The sequence below is a fragment of the Haematobia irritans genome, chromosome 1, assembly GCF_050003625.1.
Source record: "Haematobia irritans isolate KBUSLIRL chromosome 1, ASM5000362v1, whole genome shotgun sequence".
Lineage (NCBI taxonomy): Eukaryota > Metazoa > Arthropoda > Insecta > Diptera > Muscidae > Haematobia > Haematobia irritans.
Genome location: NC_134397.1, coordinates 196,151,712 through 196,172,498, shown reverse-complemented (window position 1 = coordinate 196,172,498; position 20,787 = coordinate 196,151,712). Strand labels below are relative to the sequence as shown.

The 20,787-nt window shown below is 34.9% G+C and overlaps 1 protein-coding gene across 2 annotated transcripts in view; it reads right to left on the bottom strand.

Annotated features, from left to right (window-relative positions):
- The window catches only part of Oamb (Octopamine receptor in mushroom bodies), a 501,549-nt gene that overhangs the window by 129,824 nt on the left and 350,938 nt on the right, over positions 1-20,787 (bottom strand). For both annotated transcript variants that reach the window (XM_075292480.1, XM_075292479.1), the window contains exon 7: positions 11,214-12,267. In XM_075292480.1, the coding sequence (XP_075148595.1) occupies positions 11,214-12,267 (1,054 nt within the window). The remainder of the gene's footprint in view (positions 1-11,213; positions 12,268-20,787) is intronic.

The following is a 20,787-nucleotide window of genomic DNA, read 5'->3' as shown; positions in this document are numbered from 1 at the left end:
CTTGAATAAACTATTGAGAAAAAACTGAAACTGACCTACGGCCTTTTATTATCTTTTCCTCTGTTTCTTTACTGTTCTGGGAGTTACACTTATCCACACAGTCCATTCCAGAAATACACCCCGGAATTGTACATAGACAATGCATCAGCTCCTTGCCATATATGTTCACCAATCTTATGTTTAATTTCTGTACACTACACTCTAACTTAATAACGTCGAATAGAATGCTATGTAGGATGGGTTTGTATGCTTTTGTGTTATTTTCCATGAATTTTTAGGTCACAAGGATAATAACATTCCTGTTTTGACAATTTTGATAAACAAGTGCACACTGGTATATTTGATAAATTATGTACGAATATTTAAGGATTTTTCCACAAAGAGGGAGTGAAAAACAAGTATATACCATCATAGGTTCGGTCAGGATGTAGCTTATGTACCCTCCACCACGGATTGCGTACAAAATTTTACTTAAGACTGTGTTTAGTGTAATAGAACCACGGTTGCTACAGTTGGTAGAATTCTACCAAAATTAGTAGATTTTTTATGCTTGGTAGATTGGTAGAATTCTTGCTGTTCTCGTAGATTTTGCAAAACATTCCTCTTCATTTAAAATGTACTTCACAAATTACCTCTCGAAATATTTTTTTTTCAACATTTTCTATAGAAATAAAATTTTGACAAAATTCCATAGAAATAAAATTTTGACAAACTTTTCTATAGAAATAAAATTTTGACAAACTTTTCTATAGAAATAAAATTTTGAAACAATTTTCTATAGAAATAAAATTTTGGCAAAATTTTCTATAGAAATAAAATTTTTACAAAAATTTCTATAGAAATAAAATTTGGAAAAAAAATTCTATTGAAATTAAATTTTAACAAAATTTTTCTATTAAAATAAAATTTTGGCAAAATTGTCTATAAAAATAAAATTTTGACAAAATTTTCAATAGAAATAAAATTTTGAGAAGATTTTCTATAAAAATAACATTTTGAAAAAATTTCTATAATAGAATTTTTGCAAAACCTTCTAGGGAAATAAAATGTTAACAATAAATAGAAATAAAGTTTTGAAAAAAATTTTCTATAGATATAAGATTTTGATACAATTTTCCAAAAATATAAAATTTTGACAAAATTGTCTATAGAAATAAAATTTTGGGAAAATTTTCTATAAAAATAAATTTTTTCTATAGAAATAAAATTTTGAGAAAATGTTCTAGAAATAAAGTTTTGCCAAATTTTATAATTGAACATAAATTTTGACACAATGTTCTATAGAAATATATTTTTGACCAAATTTTCAATAAAAATAAAATTTTCTATAAAATAAAGTTTTGACAAATTTTTTCCTATGGAAATAAAATTTTGACAAAATTTTCAATAGAAATAAAATGTTGATAACATTTTCCATAGCAATTAAATTTTGGCAAAATTTTCCATAGAACAAAATTTTTCTATAGAAATAAAAATTTGACAAACTTATCGATAGAAATACAATTTTGACAAAATTTTCTATACAAATAAAATTTTGACAAAATGTTATCTCTCCCAGCCAGATCTATACTAAAGGCTGTGGAAATGTTCATTCGCCCGAACCGAAACATGTACAGTCCAGGCGTGTATAGATTTGTATCTGGCGTTTTCTTTTCAATGGCTCTATTAACAATGTTCCTTAATCTATATCTGTCCATAAAGCTCGAAAAATAATTGTATAATTAGATATAATGCATTTGGACGTCAATTGCCTGTTTTCGGTATCAGGCTAACATGAAATATAATTTTTACAAAATGTTCAAGAGAAATAAAATGTTGATATAATTTTCTGTACAAATAAAATTTTGATAAAATTTTCTATAGAAATAAAAATTTTACAAAATTTTCTATAGAAATAAAATTTTGACAACATTTTATATAGCAATAAAATTTTGACAAAATTTTGTATAGCAAAAAAATTTTAACAAAATTTTATATAGCAATAAAATTTTGATAAAATTTTATATAGTAATTAAATTTTGACAAAATTTTATATAGCAATAAAATTTTGACAAAATTTTATATAGCAATAAAATTATATAAAATTTTATATAGAAATAAAATTTTGACAAAATTTTCTATAGAAATAAAATTTTGACAAAATTTTCTATACAAAAAAATTTTCTATAGAAATAAAATTTTGACAAAATATTCTATACAAATAAAATTTTCACAAAATTGTCATTAGAAATAAAATTGTGATATAATTTTCTGTAGAAATAAAATTTTGATAAAATTTTCTATAGAAATAAAATTTAAAAAAAAAATCTATAGAAACAAAATGTTGACAAAGTTTTATATAGCAATAAAATTTTGATAAAATGTTATATAAAAATAAAATTTTGACAAAATTTTATATAGAAATAAAATTTTGACAAAATTTTATATAGCAATAGAATTTTGACAAAATTTTATATAGAAATAAAATTTTGAAAAAAATTTCTACAGAAATAAAATGTTTACAAAATTTTCTATGCAAACAAAATTTTCTATAGAAATAAAATTTTGACAAAATTTTCTATACAAACAAAATTTTCTATAGAAAAAAAAAAATTTACAAAATTTTCTAAACAAATAAAATTTCCAAAAAAATCATTTGTGTTTTTTTGTTATTGTTGGTTTTGTTCTTTAATCATTGTTGTTGTTTTTTTGAATTCAGCTTAAAACCATACATTGACTAAACTACAAGTGTAGGTTAGGTTAGGTTAGGTTAAAGTGGCAGCCCGATTAAGATTCAGGCTCACTTAGACTATTCAGTCCATTGTGATACCACATTAACTAAAAGTACCTATTACATATGGGCACTTCTAGTTTTAACCGCTGAACCTTCTTGATTATTTTTCTTTGTTGAACCAACCAGATTGTTCCAAAAATATTAGCAGACTGCTTAAGTTAACGTTTTCCAGATCCGCCAGTAATCTGAAGCTATATGCTCCTAAAAGTTGCTTGCGCTTTACACAAAATGCAGGACACTCACACAAGAGGTGTTTAATTGATTCTTTTTCCTCCGCATCATGACAGCTCATACAATAGTCATTATACTTCGCGCCAATAGTTTTTGCAAAATCTCCTATCAGGCAGCGACCCGTTATAGCAGATATCAGGAGTGATATCTGACGTCTCGAGAACATTAGCATATCTAGTGTGCGGTTTAAGTTGAAATGGGGCCATATTTGCTTGGTGTCGTTACAACCCTTGCAATTCTCCCATCGAACATTTGCCATCATAACAGCCTTCTCACGCAGCATGAGCTTGCAGGTAGCTAGGGGCATACCAACAAATTCTAGTTCCCCTGGAATATGTAAGGTAGTCCCTAGCCTTGCCAACTCATCCGCTTCGCAGTTCCCCGGTATGTTCCTATGGCCAGGCACCCATATTAGGTGAATATTGTACTGCTCAGCCATCTCATTGAGAGATTTGCGGCAATCGATGGCCGTTTTCGAGTTGAGGAACACAGAGTCCAAGGATTTTATTGCAGGTTGACTGTCTGAGTATATATTAATGCCCACATTTTTTGGAACATTACTTCTCAGCCAATTCGCCACCTCTCTTATTGCTAATATTTCAGCCTGAAAAACACTACAGTGATTAGGTAATCTTTTCGCTATTTGAAGTTCCAGATCATTAGAATATACTCCGAAACCCACTTGTCCATCCAATTTGGAGCCATCAGTGTAGAAATCTATATATTCTTTATTCCCCGGGGTCTGTGTGCACCACGCCTCACTGTTGGGGATTAGAGTCTCAAACTTTTTGTCGAAAAGTGGACTCGCCAAAGTGTAATCCACTACGTTAGGCACATCTGACATTATTTTGAGGACAGAACTGTGACCGTAACCTTTTTCCGACCACAGCGATAGTTCGCGCAACCGCACAGCCGTTGTTGCAGCTGACTGTTTGGCCAAAATGTCTAAACGCAATAGATGCAGCATGACATTAAGGGAATTTGTTCCTGTCTTACTGAATGCGCCTGAAATACACAAACACGCCATACGCTGAACTTTATCTAAACCAGTCGGTTTCTGAAGTGCCGGCCACCAGACTACAACACCATATAGCATTATAGGTCTAACCACTGCCGTGTATAGCCAATGCACAATTTTTGGTTTTAGTCCCCACTTTTTTCCTATTGCCTTTTTGCACGAGTACAAAGCTACAGTTGCCTTCCTCGCCCTTTCTTCAATATTAAGCTTAAAGTTCAGCTTCCTGTCCAAAATAACGCCAAGGTATTTTGCACAATCACCAAAGGGAATTTCAATACCCCCTAAGGAAATAGGCCTAACCGTGGGAGTTTTGCGATCTTTGCAGTACATGACTAATTCTGTCTTTGCAGGATTTACCCCAAGACCATAGTCTTTCGCCCATTGTTCAGTCATTCGGAGGGCCCTCTGAATAATATCTCTGATTGTGGATGGGAATTTTCCCCTGACTGCCAGAGCTACATCATCTGCGTATGCCACCACTTTTATCCTTTCTTTTTCGAGAGTAACCAGAAGGCTAAAGCAACATTCCAAAGAAGAGGTGATAGAACTCCTCCTTGGGGAGTGCCTCTGTTCACATACTTTTGTATGTTTGCTTGTCCTAGTGTGGCTGAAATACGTCTCTTCATTAGCAGTTCGTCTAACAGCCTGAGTATACATGGATCAACATTCAGAGTTGTCAGTCCATTTAATATCGAGCTCGGATGGACATTATTGAACGCCCCTTCGATGTCTAGAAACGCCACGATTGTGTATTCTTTGACAGATAGTGAGCTTTCAATAAAGCTGACTAGTTCATGTAGTGCGGTCTCAGTAGACCTGACCTTCGAGTATGCATGCTGTCGTTTCGAGAACAAACTTGAATCGATGCTAGTTCTAAGATAAATATCTATCATCCTCTCCAGAGTCTTAAGTAGGAATGAGGATAAGCTGATTGGTCGGAAATCCTTCGCCCTCGAGTGAGAGGCTTTTCCCGCTTTAGGTATGAAAACGACTTTTGTTTCCCTCCACTTTCCTGGGATATATGATAAGTTGATACATCCTTTATATATCACCGACAACCAGGGGATAATTTTGTCAGTTACAGCTTGTAACTCCGCCGGAGTAATTCCATCAGGTCCAGGGGATTTGAATGGTCCAAAACTATTTAGCGCCCATCTTATTCTAGTTTCCGATACAATTTCCTCGACAGGAAACGACCGCTGAGCAACTGTGGCACCGCCAGTACATGGTTCAACCGTCTGATTTCTAGGAAAATGTGTGTCCAATAGTACCTCCAGCGTCTCCTCACTGGACGTTATCCAATTGCCCTCCGATGTTTTAATGAAACCTGGAGCGGAGTTGGTGGATGCTAGAACCTTCCGTAGTCTGGAAGCCTCGGACGTATTCTCAATACTGCTGCAGTAAGCATTCCAAGAGTTATGCTGAGCCTTTCTCAGTTCTCGCTTGTATCCTCTCAGATTCTTCTTGTAAGCGTCCCAGTCCTCAGGGGCTCTGGTGGACTTTGCCTTGTTAAAGAGCTTCCTGCAGGATTTCCTCATATTACTTAATTCCGTAGACCACCATGGTGGTCGATGTTTCCCCCTTGGCTTTCCTCTAGGGCATGCAGCTTTCAGTGAGATGTTGAAGGCCTTAGTAATCCGCTCCACTGCGTGTTCGATATCTTGCACATTTCTCATATTTGTCTCTGTTATTTCCGGTATCATCATATTGAACGATTCCCTATACCTATTCCAGTCAGCTTTCCTAACATTTGGCGGAAATATGATCTTGGTGATATGAACGTCAAATTTGAAACTGATGTAGCGATGATCTGAAAAGCTGTGTTCACTTAAAACCTGCCACTCAGATATCATTTCATTCAGTTCTTGCGAGGCCAAGTGATGTCCAAAACCTCTTGCCTGTTTTTAGTGACAAAGGTTGGGACATCTCCCTTGTTGCAAACTACCAGATTAGTACGCAAAATAAACTCTATTAGCGACTCTCCCCTTGCATTAGTATCACTACTTCCCCATATACTATGATGTGCATTCGCATCGCATCCCATAATGAGTTTCGTCTTTGTTTTCAGTGACTCCTCCACTAAGGTCTTAACGGCATATGGAGGCATCTCCCTGTCATGTCCCATGTAGACCGAAGATACCCAATATTTGCATTTGGCTATTTCTAAACTTGCAACGACAGTATCTGTATTGCACATTGAAGGAAGCAGAAACAAGTTGAGCTCGTTTTTAGCAATTATACAGGCTCGATTTACATCATTACCAGTATACTGCAATAGTTTGAACCCCGGAGTACTTAATTCACATATTTTGTTTTTATAAACATATGGTTCTTGAATAAGAACTATATCTATGTCCCCTTTCATCAGGAAAACTTTTAAGGCAGCACATGCAGCCTTACAATGTAGCTTAACCAACAGAGGAAAAGAATGTTTGTCAAATTTATTTGGGCAAAGCCCTACACTGTTAGAAAAATATGTTTTTCATATGTTTCGATATAAACAAAATGTGTTTCGGGCACAATTTTTAAACACAATATATTTAAGTGCAAACATGTAATGTTCTCAAACTAACACTAAATGTTTGGAACACATATGTTAATATGTTAGAATATATTATGTTTGGGGCATGCATGTTTCATAAAAATTATATGTGTGAATGTAAACATATATAAATTTACAAATTTCGAGTAAACATATAAATGTTGTGATATTTTATTCAGAGAGCGACAGAGAGAGAGAGAGTATAGAGAAAGAAATAGAGATAAATACGGGAGGGTCGACGAAAGATATCAAATTAACACAGCGAGAGAATCAAAAGAGAGCAATTTCTGTGAAACCGCTTATATGTTGTTTCGGAAACTGCTTTATGATAAGGCCAAAAATTGTATATGCTTAAGTCTAAATATTATTTAATTTAAGCCTAATTACTATTTAATTTGTCTATATTATAAAATTATTTATGTATGTTTATACTCGACCCCACGTTCTTCCTTTGTTAGAATTTTTGAATTCCTTCCAAAATTTCAAACTTTTATACCAAAACCAGTTTTTTATTACAAAATTGTTATTTTTGCAATAAAAAAATAATATCTTAGCCAAAAGCTCAGTCCATTTCGTTTATATCAATCTTTAATAACCCACATTTCGAAGTTTCATTATAAAAATTTAATATAGTATAAATATAAATGTGTAAATTAAAAAAAAATTGGTGTTTGGTCGAAGCAGGGATTGAACCCACGACCCATTGCATGTACGGCAGACATGCTAACCACTGCTCCACGTTGCCAATACATGTATGCAAATTAGACTCAAATTTTTCGCACCAGAGTGCAATCAATAAATCAAGAGATTCCGTGACACAAGACGTATCAGGCAATACATCATGTAATAAAATTGGTACAAGGATATCTTCAAGAAGCAACAAAGGCGTAGCAGCAAGAAGATTGATCGACGAAGTATGGTCAGCGAACGAAATCAAAGAACCGAAAACGTATAAAGAAGCTATGAAAAGTGATGAAAAATTACTATGGTTACAGGCAATGCAAGAAGAAATAGAGTCAATGAATCACAATAAAACATGGGAACTTACAACACTCCCAGAAGGACGAACTGCTATTGGAAGCAAATGGGTTTTCAAATTGAAACGAAATGAGGATGGTGATATATGTCGTTTCAAAGCCCGACTAGTAGCTCAAGGATTCTCGCAGAAGTATGGCATTGACTACGACGAGGTATTTGCACCAGTTGCTACTCATATTTCATTCAGAATTTTGCTGTCTATTGCCGGAAAAAATAATTTTATTGTTAATCACCTCGATGTTAAAACAGCATTTCTAAACGGTACGTTATCGGAAACTATATACATGCAACAACCACCTGGATTTGAACATGAAAATGATAATTTGGTGTGTTTATTAAAGAAAAGTATTTATGGGTTGAAACAAGCCGCTAGGATGTGGAACTCCGTTTTACACGAGGTACTTCAACAACTAGGTCTTAAACAGAGTAAGAATGATTTATGTTTATACTCTGGAGAAATAAAAGGAAATGTTTGTTTCATACTTGTATATGTGGACGACATTATAATTGCTTGTAAAAGTGTTCAACAAACAGAACATATAACGTCATTTTTGCAGAAACAGTTTGCTATCACTAATATGGGTGATATAAAACACTATCTTGGAATTGAGATTTATAGGGATAAAAGTGGAAATTTTCAACTCGGACAAAAGAATTATATAGAAAGGATTGCAGAAGAATATGGTTTAAGTAACTGCAAACCAGTAAAAAGTCCAATGGATACAGGCTACGGAAAAGGAGGAGAAAACTCTATGCTCTTAGAGACGAATTCTAAATATAGAAAACTAATAGGTCACCTGCTATACATTTCTGTAAATACAAGACCCGATGTATCAGCTGCAGTAAGTATTTTGGCGCAAAAGGTTTCTCAACCTACATTAGAAGATTGGACTCAATGTAAACGAGTCCTGAAATACTTAAAAACTACTTCATCAATGAAGCTTCAACTGAGCGATAAAGAAAAGGACCACGGACTTCTTGGGTATGCAGATGCAAACTGAGCTGAAGACCGCTTAGATCGAAAATCTAATAGTGGCAGAATATTTTTTTTCAATGGTGGTACAATTGGATGGACATGTCAAAAGCAAACCTTAGTGGCATCTTCAACTTGTGAAGCGGAATATATCTCGCTTTCCGAAGCAGCTAAGGAAGCAAAATGGATAAGGCAAATATTGGAAGATTTTGAGCAATTACAAAATGAACACACACCAATTTTGAATGATAACCAAAGCTGTTTACGTTTGGCTAATGATGACAAATTTTCCTTTAAAACAAAGCATATGGACACCAAGTACAAACTTGTAAAGGACCTCATCAAGAAAGAAATTATTTCGTGCAGTTATTGTCCTACGGATGAAATGATTGCAGACATTTTAACAAAACCTTTAAATCCATCTAAACATGCAGATCTTTGCAAAAAATGTAACTTAAAAGCGAATGAGGAGGAGTGTTGAACAAGCACTTTGTTGAAACTACTTTACATTCACTTATTTAATTTACATCATTATTTCTTTGATTTTAATTTGAATTTTGTTTTCATATACAGACAAATTTTTACATATCTAAAATAAAATTTGAATTGAACACAACGATTTTCGGTCTCGTAGTTTTACTAATTTCAATACTCGTGGGCGCTGCAAACTATGCTATATAAATGTAACTTATAACGATAATTGTCTACTGGTGACTATAACAGCTACGTAGCTCAGTGGTAGTGTGTTGGCTTACAAACTGTATGGTCCTCGGTTCGATTCTCCGTCCAGGCGAAAGGTAAAATTTAAAAAAATTATAAAATTGAATAATTTCTTCAACATTATTTGTATTACAGAAAAAGGTGTCAAGAACTAAAAAATTTCGTGGAAGTGAAAATTATGTTAGGGAATGAGCACAATCTTCTTTGGGGAAAATTCTTCCAAGCATATAATATTTTTGGGCTCAAAATGCTTCCAAACACATTATATGTTCACATAAAACAAACATATTAATGTTTCGACAGTATCCAATAATATATGTGCTTCCTGCAAAATATGTTTGGAACATATGTTAGAGAGGCGATTTTTTTTGAGGGTGTATAGACTGCAAGATGGTTGGATGGACGCACGTTTCGGAAATACCACATTCCTCATCAGCATCCTCTACTTGCAGCAAAACTATCAACCAATTATCAGAATATATTCAGGCAGCTCATTAAACCCAACAATGAACCCCAATGAACCTTCCGAAAAAAAGGTTTTGTATGATAGCCGGCTTATGCCGAAATAATTTCGTACAAACATATCTCGTTTCCTTTGCCACCGTCAAATCATCGATTTGAGTGCAGTTGCCTGGGTTTTATTTTGAGCGTGCTTCCCTTCTTTCTTTCATTCGTTTTGTTTTGTTATTGTTGGTTTTGTTCTTTAATCATTGTTTTTTTTTTTCGATTTCAGCTTAAAACCATACATTGACTAAACTACAATTTTTTTTTGATATAATTTTCTGTAAAAATAAAATTTTGATATAATTTTCTGTAGAAATAAAATTTTGACAAAATTTTCTATAGAAGTAAAATTTTGACAAAATGTTCTATAGAAATAAAATTTTGTCAATTTTTTCCATGGAAAAAAATTGAAAAAATTTTTTGTTGAAATAAAATTTTGACAAAATTTCTTATAAAAATATATTTTTGACAAAAATTTCTATAGAAATAAAGTTTTGAGAATTTGTTTTTCTGTAGAAATAAAATTTTGACAAAATTTTTAAAAGGAATAAAATTTTGACCAAATAGAAATAAAATGTTGACAAAATTGTCTGTAGAAATAAAATAGAAATTTTCTATATAAATAAAATTTTGTGAAAATCGTCTATATATTCAATATCTTAAAAAATATAATTTTCATGTTGGGTCACACCGTCAATGTCTCGTGTGACTAAGTCACAATGAACTTTGGGTATGACCCAACATTTCTTCACAATAACCACAAAATTTTGATCAAAAACTTTAAAATAAAATTTCTTAAATTTGGTAAGTTTTCCGTTAAATTTTCTTAAAATTTTGGTAGATAATTTTTGATACGAGTGGCAACCGTGATCGTAATTCTAAAAAATTCCAATCATAATACCCTCATACAATGTCAATTTGAAATACGAACCACAATTCAGATGTTTTGATTATCAGCAGGTGATTGTCAGTGTTTGAGGTTGAATTTGAGTTGAGTTGTGAGTTAATGGTGAGAGACGGACAATTTCACAGTGAATGTAGATGGTGTTGTAGTTGTTAGAAAATTTACAAAAATAGTATCTAACAGATACAAAAAACGACAATGCTTAAATTGAAATTTGATTAAAATTTTTAAATGATTTGCAGGAATTTTGGTAGAATTCTACTGAACATCACTACTACGGTTTATTGCCACAAAACAGTTTGCTAAATAGTAAACAAAATTTTGGTGTTTCATGATTTTGTTTGAATTTTTTTTTTGTTTCTATGGTCAATTGTTTTTTTTTTTTTTTTTGGTAGGACGAAAAACTTTTATTTTTTGCTTTCTGTTAGTGTGGCATATAAACGAAACGTTTTTGAGTTTTTTTGTTTTGGTGGGAAATGTGGGACTATACAAAAAGACTGACTCACTTACCCTTAGTGGTCTTAAATCCCTGATTAATGGCTCGTGTGGTTCGCACAGCAGCTCGATAAATGCGCCAGTAAAAGAAGAGCATAACAAACATGGGTATATAAAAGGAACCCAAGGCAGAGTAAAGGACATATCCTCGATCATTTGTTAGTTCACATTTCCAGGGACAAGGTGGTGGTGGTGTCTGCGGCAATGCAGATGACGACGAAGATGATGATGGTGGTGGTAGCGATGATGCTTGACTTGAAGGTATTGATGGTGGTGCTGATGATGATTCATAGGAAGGAGTTATTCTTTTTCGTGTACTTGTAGTTGTATCAGAGGGAGTGTTGGTTGTTGTCCGGCTTGTGGGTCTTACGCCACCTCCACTATGACTTTTGCTTTCTGCTTTAAGTTCCTCCAATCGTTCCCTGTAAGTCTCATAGTCTTTGTAAAAATTTGTGGAGCCATCACCATCATCGCCACTGGCATCAAATTTGCTGTATTCCTCTAGCAGACCACCGCTCGATGTGCTTGCCGTCATTGGATAGCCAGATAGTGAATCTTCATCATATTGCGAATCCTCCTCAATATCCAAAGCATTGTCCTCTTCAGCATAACCATCACCATCGTTATTCTCATTAAACGCCGTCACAGCATCTCTAACTTTGTGATTATTTACATTTCTAGAAATCTTTCTAACATCTAAGTGGGCATGGTAAGGATCATAGGGATTAAATGAACTATACAACTGTGTACTGCTATCGGCATCGTCCATAGTTTTGGCCTGGGCAGATGACCGAATAATTCTAGGTGGTAAATAGAGCTCTGATTCAGCAGACATTGGTTTATGGCGATATTTTCGTTTTAGTCGTTTTTCCGAGGAATATGATGAGTAGCCAGTGACTGAAGGTGATGATGTCTTGGACAACGATGATGCTGATGATGACAATGGGGATGCGGATGTTGTATCTGAGATTGTTACTGCAGCCGTTAATGGCTCAGCTGAAACTGTTGTACTTGTTGTGGCATAGTAAAGCGTATAATTTCCCCTGGTATAGGTTGGTTCGGCCATAGGCTATAAAGAGAAACGGTGAGATAAATCATGACATGGGATTAGTATCATAACTGCAATGGTATGATAAAATAACTGCAAAGATATGGTAAATTAAATGGTATTGAGTTCAGCTTCTTAAACTAGAATGAGGTTTGATAAACTTATTGGTCAATAGTTAGAAGGTGGTCTCTATTTATACCCTGCGCCACACTGTGGCCAATCTCTTACTCCGATTTAGTTGAAATTTTGCACAGGGAGTAGAATTAGCATTGTAGCTAAGCGTGCAAAATTTGGTTGACATCGGTTCAGATTTAGATATAGCTCCCATATATATGTTTTTCTGATTTCGACAAAAATGGTCAAAATACCAAAATTTTCCTTGTAAAATCGCCACTGCTTAGTCGAAAAGTTGTAAAAATGACTCTATCGAAAATTAGGTCTACAAAGTGGTGAAGGGTATACTATAGTCGGCCCCGCCCGACTTTAGACTTTCCTTACTTGTTATACCCTGCGCCACACTGTGGAACAGGGTATTATAAGTTAGTGCATATGTTTGTAACACCCAGAAGGAGACGAGATAGACACATGGTGTCTTTGGCAATAATGCTCAGGGTGGGTCCCTGAGTCGATATAACGATGTCCGTCTGTCTGTGAACACACTTTGTGATCAAAGTCTAGGTCGCAATTTACGTCCAATAGCCTTCAAATTTGGCACATGTTCCTAATTTGGGTCAGAATAGAACCCTATTGATTTTGGAAGAAATCGGTTCAGATTTCGATATAACTCCCATATATATCTTTCGCCCGATGTGCACTTATATGGACCCAGCAGCCAGAGTTTTATACCGATTTGCTTTATTTAGTACAAACATAACACTTAGTCGTATAGTCAAGTGTGCAAAATTTGATTGAAATCGGTTCAGATTTAGATATATCTCCCATATATATCTTTCGCCCGATATGGACTTATATGGCCCCAGAAGCCAGATTTTTGGCCGAATTTGGTTGAAATTTTGCACTAGGAGTACAATTAGGAGTATAGTCAAGAGTGCAAAATTTGATTGAAATCGGTTCAGATTTAGATATAGCTTCATATATATCTTTCGCCCGATATGGACTAATATAGTCCTAAAAGCCAGAGTTTTGGCCCAATTTGGTTGAAATTTTGCACAGGGAGTAGATTTAGCATTGTAGCTATGCGTGCTAAATTTGGTTGAAATCGATTCGGATTTAGATATAGCTCCCATATATATATTTCGCCCGATATGGACTTATATGGCCCCAGAAGCCAGAGTTTTAACCTAATTTGCGTAAAATTTTGCACAAGAAGAACAATTAGTTCTATAGTCAAGTGTGCCAAATTTTATTGAAATCGATTCAGATTTAGATATAGCTCCCATATATATCTTTCACCCGATATGGACTAATACGGTCCCAGAAGCCAGAGTTTTACCCCAATTTGGTTGAAATTTTTCACTAAGAGTACAATTGGTAGTGTAGTCAAGTGTACAAAATTTTATTGAAATCGGTTCAGATTTAGATATAGCTCCCATATATATCGTTCGCCCGATTTACACTCATATGACCACAGATGCCAATTTTTTGCTCCGATTTAGTTGAAATTGTGCACATGGAGTAGATTTAGCATTGTAGCTATGCGTGCCAAATTTGGATGAAATCGATTCAGATTTAGATATAGCTCCCATATATATCTTTCGCCCGATATGCACTTATATGGACCCAGAAGCCAGAATTTTATCCCGATTAGATTGCAATTTTGCACAAGGAGTACAATTGGTAGTATAGTCATGTGTGCTAAATATGATTGAAATCGGTTTAGATTTAGATATAGCTCCCATATATATTTTTCGCCCGATATGGACTTATATGGCCCCAGAAGCCAGAGTTTTGGCCCAATTTGGTTGATATTTTGCACTAGGAGTACAATTAGTAATATAGTTATGTGTGCCAAATTTGATTGAAATCGGTTCAGATTTAGATATAGCTCCCATATATATCGTTCGCCCGATTTACACTCATATGACTACAGTTGCTAATCTTTTACTCCGATTTAATTGAAATTTTGCACAGGGAGTAGAATTAGTATTGTAGCTATTAGAGGTGTGCACGTGAGTAATATTTACTCACGCTCACGCACACTCACGACGGAAAAATCTTACTCACGCACACTCACGCACGAAAAATTTTCGAACCGCTCACGAACACTCACGAATGAATTTATTTTAAAAAATCACGCTCACGCACACTTACGATAGAAAAATTCTACTCACGCACACTCACGCACGAAAAAAATTCGAGGCATTCACGCTCACGCACACTCACGAAAGAAAATTTTTGCTCACACACGAAAAATATTCGAGCCGCTCACACTCACGCACAGTCACGAATGGATTTATTTTAAAAAATCACGCTCACGCACACTAACGAAAGAAATTTTTTGCTCACGCACACTCACGCACGAAAAAATTTCAAGGCGCTCACGCACACTCACGAAGGAATTTATTTTCCAAAACTCACGCACGAAAATTGTTCTTGACGCTCACACTCGCGACAGAGAATTGTTACAAATGCACGAAAAATTTTGTGAAGAATTTACGCACATTCACGACTGTAGAAATGCTAATTTGGCGATAAATAATATATATACCCAACAAAAACTAGGCAACCACATCTCATTAGAATTGGCATTACCAGGAGTAAAGCTGTCATTACACGTTGCATTACATTGCGGTGAGTTATAATGACTTATTTGTAATGACAAAAATAAATACTTCTTGGTAATTTTCGAATTGTTATTCTCAAATGTTTAGGCAGTTGGCTTAGTTGAAAGGTTGAATACTTCTTAGTACGAATGAACTAAAATATTTTTCTATGCTAACTTAATGGAAATTAAAATACATATATTCCGATCGACTCAGAATCATCTCCTGAGTTGATCTAACCCTTGGTGTCCGTCCGTCCATGTATTTGTTGTTCGCAGGATTCCGGTCGCAATTTATAACCGATTTTGATTAAATTTGGTATGTGGCTCTTTATTGGCACAAGGACGAACGCTATTGAATTTAGATATAGCTCCCATATATATATATGTATCGCCCGATTTCGATAAATGGGGTCAGATTGCGCTCATTTACTAACCGATCGGCATCAACTTTGTCACAATGTAATCCACTGGCTCTATGTGCAAAATATCATCCAAATCGATGCAGATTTGGATATAGCTGCCATATATATGTAGCGCCCAATTTTCAAAATTTGCCCCTTATAACCTTATTGTTGACCATTGTGGCCTCATTTATTAACCGATCTTACTCAAAGTTAGCACAAGGTAATCTCCTGTAATATCAACAAAACCTGCAAGATATAATCCAAATCGGGTCATATTTAGATATAGCTCTTATATATATTTTTCGCCCGTTTTTGAAAAATGTACCCCTTGTAACTTTATTTCTAACCATAGTAGCCTTATCTAATACCCGATCTTACTCTAATTTAGCACAAGGCAACCCTCTGTGGTATCAACCAATATATGGATATAGCTCCCATATAAATGCATCGATCGATTTTCCCAAATTTGACCATAATACTCTTATTTATTAACCTATGTTGCTCAAATTTCAAATAAACATGTATTAGCCGATCGTATTGAGACTTGTATGTAGCTATTACATAAATCTATTTTCAGAAATTTGAATTTATTACCCACACTAATTGAGCGATTTCCAGTTTTTTTTTTAATAAAGGACTCAATATTAGTAGCATACTAAATAACTCTGTAGGTTCAGAATCAACTATACTCCTATGTTAATATCAGACATTTCTGTTCAGATTATGATAAAACTCCCATGTACCCAGTAATGTTATTAAATCTGGAAATGTGGTTTTCCCCAAACCTATATCATTGATACCCTACAAACAATGTTCACTAATTCAGTAGGGGTGATTTGGGGTATGATGTAGTCGGCCCGGCCCGACTTTCTACTTTACTCGTTAATTCGAATTTTATTTAATCTACCAATTTTTTATGGTACACTTTTTCGACAATATTTCTCATTTTCGTTAGAAAAAAAACAAAGCAATATTTTATAAAAGGTTTTATTGTTTAACGAACGGCACTATACTCGGTTTTTGCACCGAAAATCAGCGCTTCAACATTACTTTTTTAATCAATTAATTTTAAATGAAAAAAAATATTACACAATCCATACATTGGAAGGTTTAGTGTGACCAAAGTCGTGGGCGTGACTGACATCGTGAGTGCGATTGACATCGTGATCGTGATTCAAATCGAGATCGTGATTCAACTCGTGAGCGTGATTCAAATCGTGAGCGTCATTTAAACCGTGAGCGTGATTAAAGTAGTTATCGTGATTCAAATCGTGAGCGTGATTTTGTTTTCGTGAGTGTAATTATCAAACATTTTTACTCACGCACATTCACGAAGAATTTTTTTTCGTGACTCACGCTCACGCACGAAAATTTTCAGCTTGATCACGCTCACGCACGCTCACGAGAAAATTTCGTGTCACGTGCACACCTCTAGTAGCTATGTGTGCCAAATTTGGTTGAAATCGGTTCAGATTTAGATATATCTCCCATATATATGTTTTTCTGATTTCGACAAAAATGGTCAAAATACCAACATTTTCCTTGTAAAATCGCCACTGCTTAGTCGAAAAGTTGTAAAAATGACTCTAATTTTCCTATACTTCTAATACATATATATCGAGCGATAAACCATAAATAAACTTTTGCGGAGTTTCCTTAAAAACTGCTTCAGATTTAAATGTTTCCCATATTTATACCCTTCACCACTACTGTGGTACAGGGTATAATAAGTTTGTGCATTTGTATGTAACGTCAAGAAGGAGTAATCATAGACCAACCTTTTAGTATACGGATCGGCTTAGAATTAAATTCTGAGTCGATTTAGCGATGTCCGTCTGTCTGTCTGTCCGTCTGTCTGTCCGTCTGTCTGTCCGTCTGTCCGTCTGTCTGTCCGTCTGTCTGTCTGTATGTCTGTCTGTTGATGTATTTTTGTGTACAAAGTACAGCTCGCAGTTTTAGTCCGATTGTCCTAAAATTTGGTATAGGGTCCTGTCTCGGCTCAAAGACGATCCCTATTGATTTTGGAAAAAATCGGTTCAGATTTAGATATAGCTGCCATATATATTTTTCACCGATCTGGTCATAATTGGCGTGTATATCAACCGATCTTCCTCAAATTCCGTACATCCGAATATTTTATGAGTCTCGAAAAACTTGCAAAATATCAGCCAAATCGGTTCAGATTTAGATATAGCTCCCATATATAGCTTTCGCCCGATTTACACTCATTTGCCCACAGAGGCCATTTTTTTGCTCCGATTTAGTTGAAATTTTGCACAGGGAGTAGAATTAGCGTTCTAACTATACGTGCCAAATTTGCTTGAAATCGGTTCAGATTTGGATATATCTCCCATATAAAGCTTTCGCCCGATTTACACTCATATGACCACAGAGGCCAATTTTTAACTCCGATTTAGTTGAAATTTTGCACAGGGAGTAGAATTAGCATTGTAACTATGCGTGCCAAATTTGGTTGAAATCGGTTCAGATTTAGATATAGCTCCCATATATATGTTTTTCTGATTTCGACAAAAATGGTCAAAATACCAACATTTTCCTTGTTTTTACTAACATTGTGTTCCACTCTAGTGCATTAGCCGACTTAAATTTTGAGTCTATAGATTTTGTAGAAGTCTATCAAATTCTTCCAGATCGAGTGATATTTAAATGTATGTATTTGGGACAGACCTTTATATATAGCCCCCAACACATTTGACGGATGTGATATGTTTTAAATCAAAAGTTCTACGATTTTCTTAAAATTCGCAGAAAGAAATATTTGTCGCTTATAGCGAGCTGTAATTGGCGCAATTTCGTTGCACTAGAGTAAGTGGGTGTATCTTGCTTCACTTACCATATGGCACTTATGTAAGGAAAAGTTGTTTGCGTTTTTTATTGCAACTTTTTACGAGCGAACGACTTCGTGCATTAGTAAAAATAAATTTGTTATAATTTATAATAATTGAAGTACAATTTCCCGTTTTTTTTTAATTTTCATGGTGGTTCTTAGAAAAAGATCCGTTAATTCATTTTATAATATTTGCTTGGCAACTTATCTCTAAGATTAATTCGTAATCATAGTTTCTGCTAGGTAGCATCTTTGTAATAAAATAATTTATATTATAGGAATTCAAATAAGCTGAATTACGGCCCATCAACATGAGGCGAAGAAGATCCGATTACTATCCCTTCCTAACTAACTTCCATTGGTTTTTTTGCTCCATTTATATATACCAAATATAACATCAGACATATTTAAAAATAATCAAACTTGTAAACTATTTTTTTTTATTTATTTATTCATAATTCTATATTACACTTCACTTTAAAAGCAAAGACAAACTTTTTATTAAATTTTCTTTTTTTTTTATTTTTTATTTTTCTTCAAATTTATACATCTCAATTTTGTCACAAGGACAAAGTTTTATAGGAAAATGGTCATATATAATGAAGGTTTCCATATGCATTTCAATAAGCAGCTTTAAAAATTACATTTACATAATGACACCAAAATAAAATAAGAAAAAAAAAACTTGAGAAGGAGAAAACACCAAAAATGCCACAAAAAAGAAACATAAATAAAACTGTAGTACCAAATGTGGGTTAACATACGGAGCGTTAAATTGCCAAAAAGAAAAACAGACACATAAAGAAAGTTATCTACATAGATATATAAACAAAAACGAAAAAACAAACAAACTAAATAAACGACCGACCGACATAACCATCACTCGTATAAAGTACATTTTTTTGTCAATTGCTACAACTTGGTCCCTGGTATTACTGAGTTAAACAGTCGCTGTGCTTTTGTATGTCCATCACTACAGAATAGGTGGTAGTCTACTAGGTTTGCCTTTTCGTTGGCATACAATTCTCTTTGGGACCTTTCATGTAAACAAGAATTTTCCTTCGCAAATGGAACCACTTACAGGGTGGCAAATATGTATTGCAACTAACTTCAGGGTGGCCTAATTTCGAAACTGCTTGTCTGAGAGCTAACAGATTTATTCCAGTGACCGTTCATTTTACCTTTCACAAGCTTATAAATGAGCTGTTTATATGGGGGTTTATATGTAATTATGAACCGATATGGACCAATTTTTGCATGGTTGTTAGAGACCACATACTAACACCACATACCAAATCTCAACCGGATCGGATGAAATTTGATTCACTAATAGGCTCCGCAAACCAAATTTGGGGGTCGGTTTATATGGGGGCTATGCATAAAAGTGGTCCGATATGACCCATTTGCAATACAACTATAACAACTACTTATGCCAAGTTTCAAGTCGATAGCTTGTTTCGTTCGGAAGTTAGCGTGATTTCAACAGACGGACGGACGGACATGCTCAAATCGACTCAGAATTTCACCACGTCCCAGAATATATACTTTATGAGGTCTTAGAGCAATATTTCGATGTGTTACAAATGGAATGACAAAGTTAATATACCCCCCATCCTATGGTGGAGGGTATAAAAACAATGCTTAGGTTAGGTTAGGTATAGTGGCAGACCGATAAGTTAGGCTCTCAGATAACACAGGTGGTGAAAATTTGTCTACGCTCTCATAGACAAGGGACTTCCTTCTCATGGCCGAGTCTGAATGGTGTTTCACTTTACGGTGACACCAATTTGAGAAGCTTTGAAACTCTCAGATAGTCACAGGCATTACTGTTGGTGTTCGAAACTGGCGTTGAATCCACAACCTTCTGTAGCAAGTCGGGCATGCTAATCATTACACCACGGTGGATACCTGGGAAAACCACGTGGCGCCCGATCAGGGGCATTGACAAGGGAGTGATTGCAAAAGAAACTATAGGATATGTTGTCAAGAAGGATATTATATTAAGCGAGAAAAAAGAAGAGTAGATTGCAATTTTTTTATACCCTCCACCATAGGATGGGGGTATATTAACTTTGTCATTCCGTTTGTAACACATCGAAATATTGCTCTAAGACCCCATAAAGTATATATATTCTGGGTCGTGGTGAAATTTTGAGTCGATCTAAGCATGTCCGTCCGTCCGTCCGTCTGTCCGTCTGTGCGGCTGTCCGTCCGTCTGTGGAAATCACGCTAACTTCCGAACGAAACAAGCTATCGACTTGAAACTTGGCACAAGTAGTTGTTATTGATGTAGGTCGGATGGTATTGAAAATGGGCCATATCGGACTACGTTTACGTATAGCCCCCATATAAACCGATCCCCAGATTTGACCTCCGAAGCCGCTTGGAGGGGCAAAATTCATCCGATCCGGTGGAAATTTGGTACGTGGTCTTAGTATACGGTCTCTAACAACCATGCAAAAACTGGTCCATATCGGTCCATAATTATATATAGCTCCCATATAAACCGATCTCTAGATTTGACCTCCGGAGCCTCTTGGAGGAGCAGATTCATCCGATTCGGT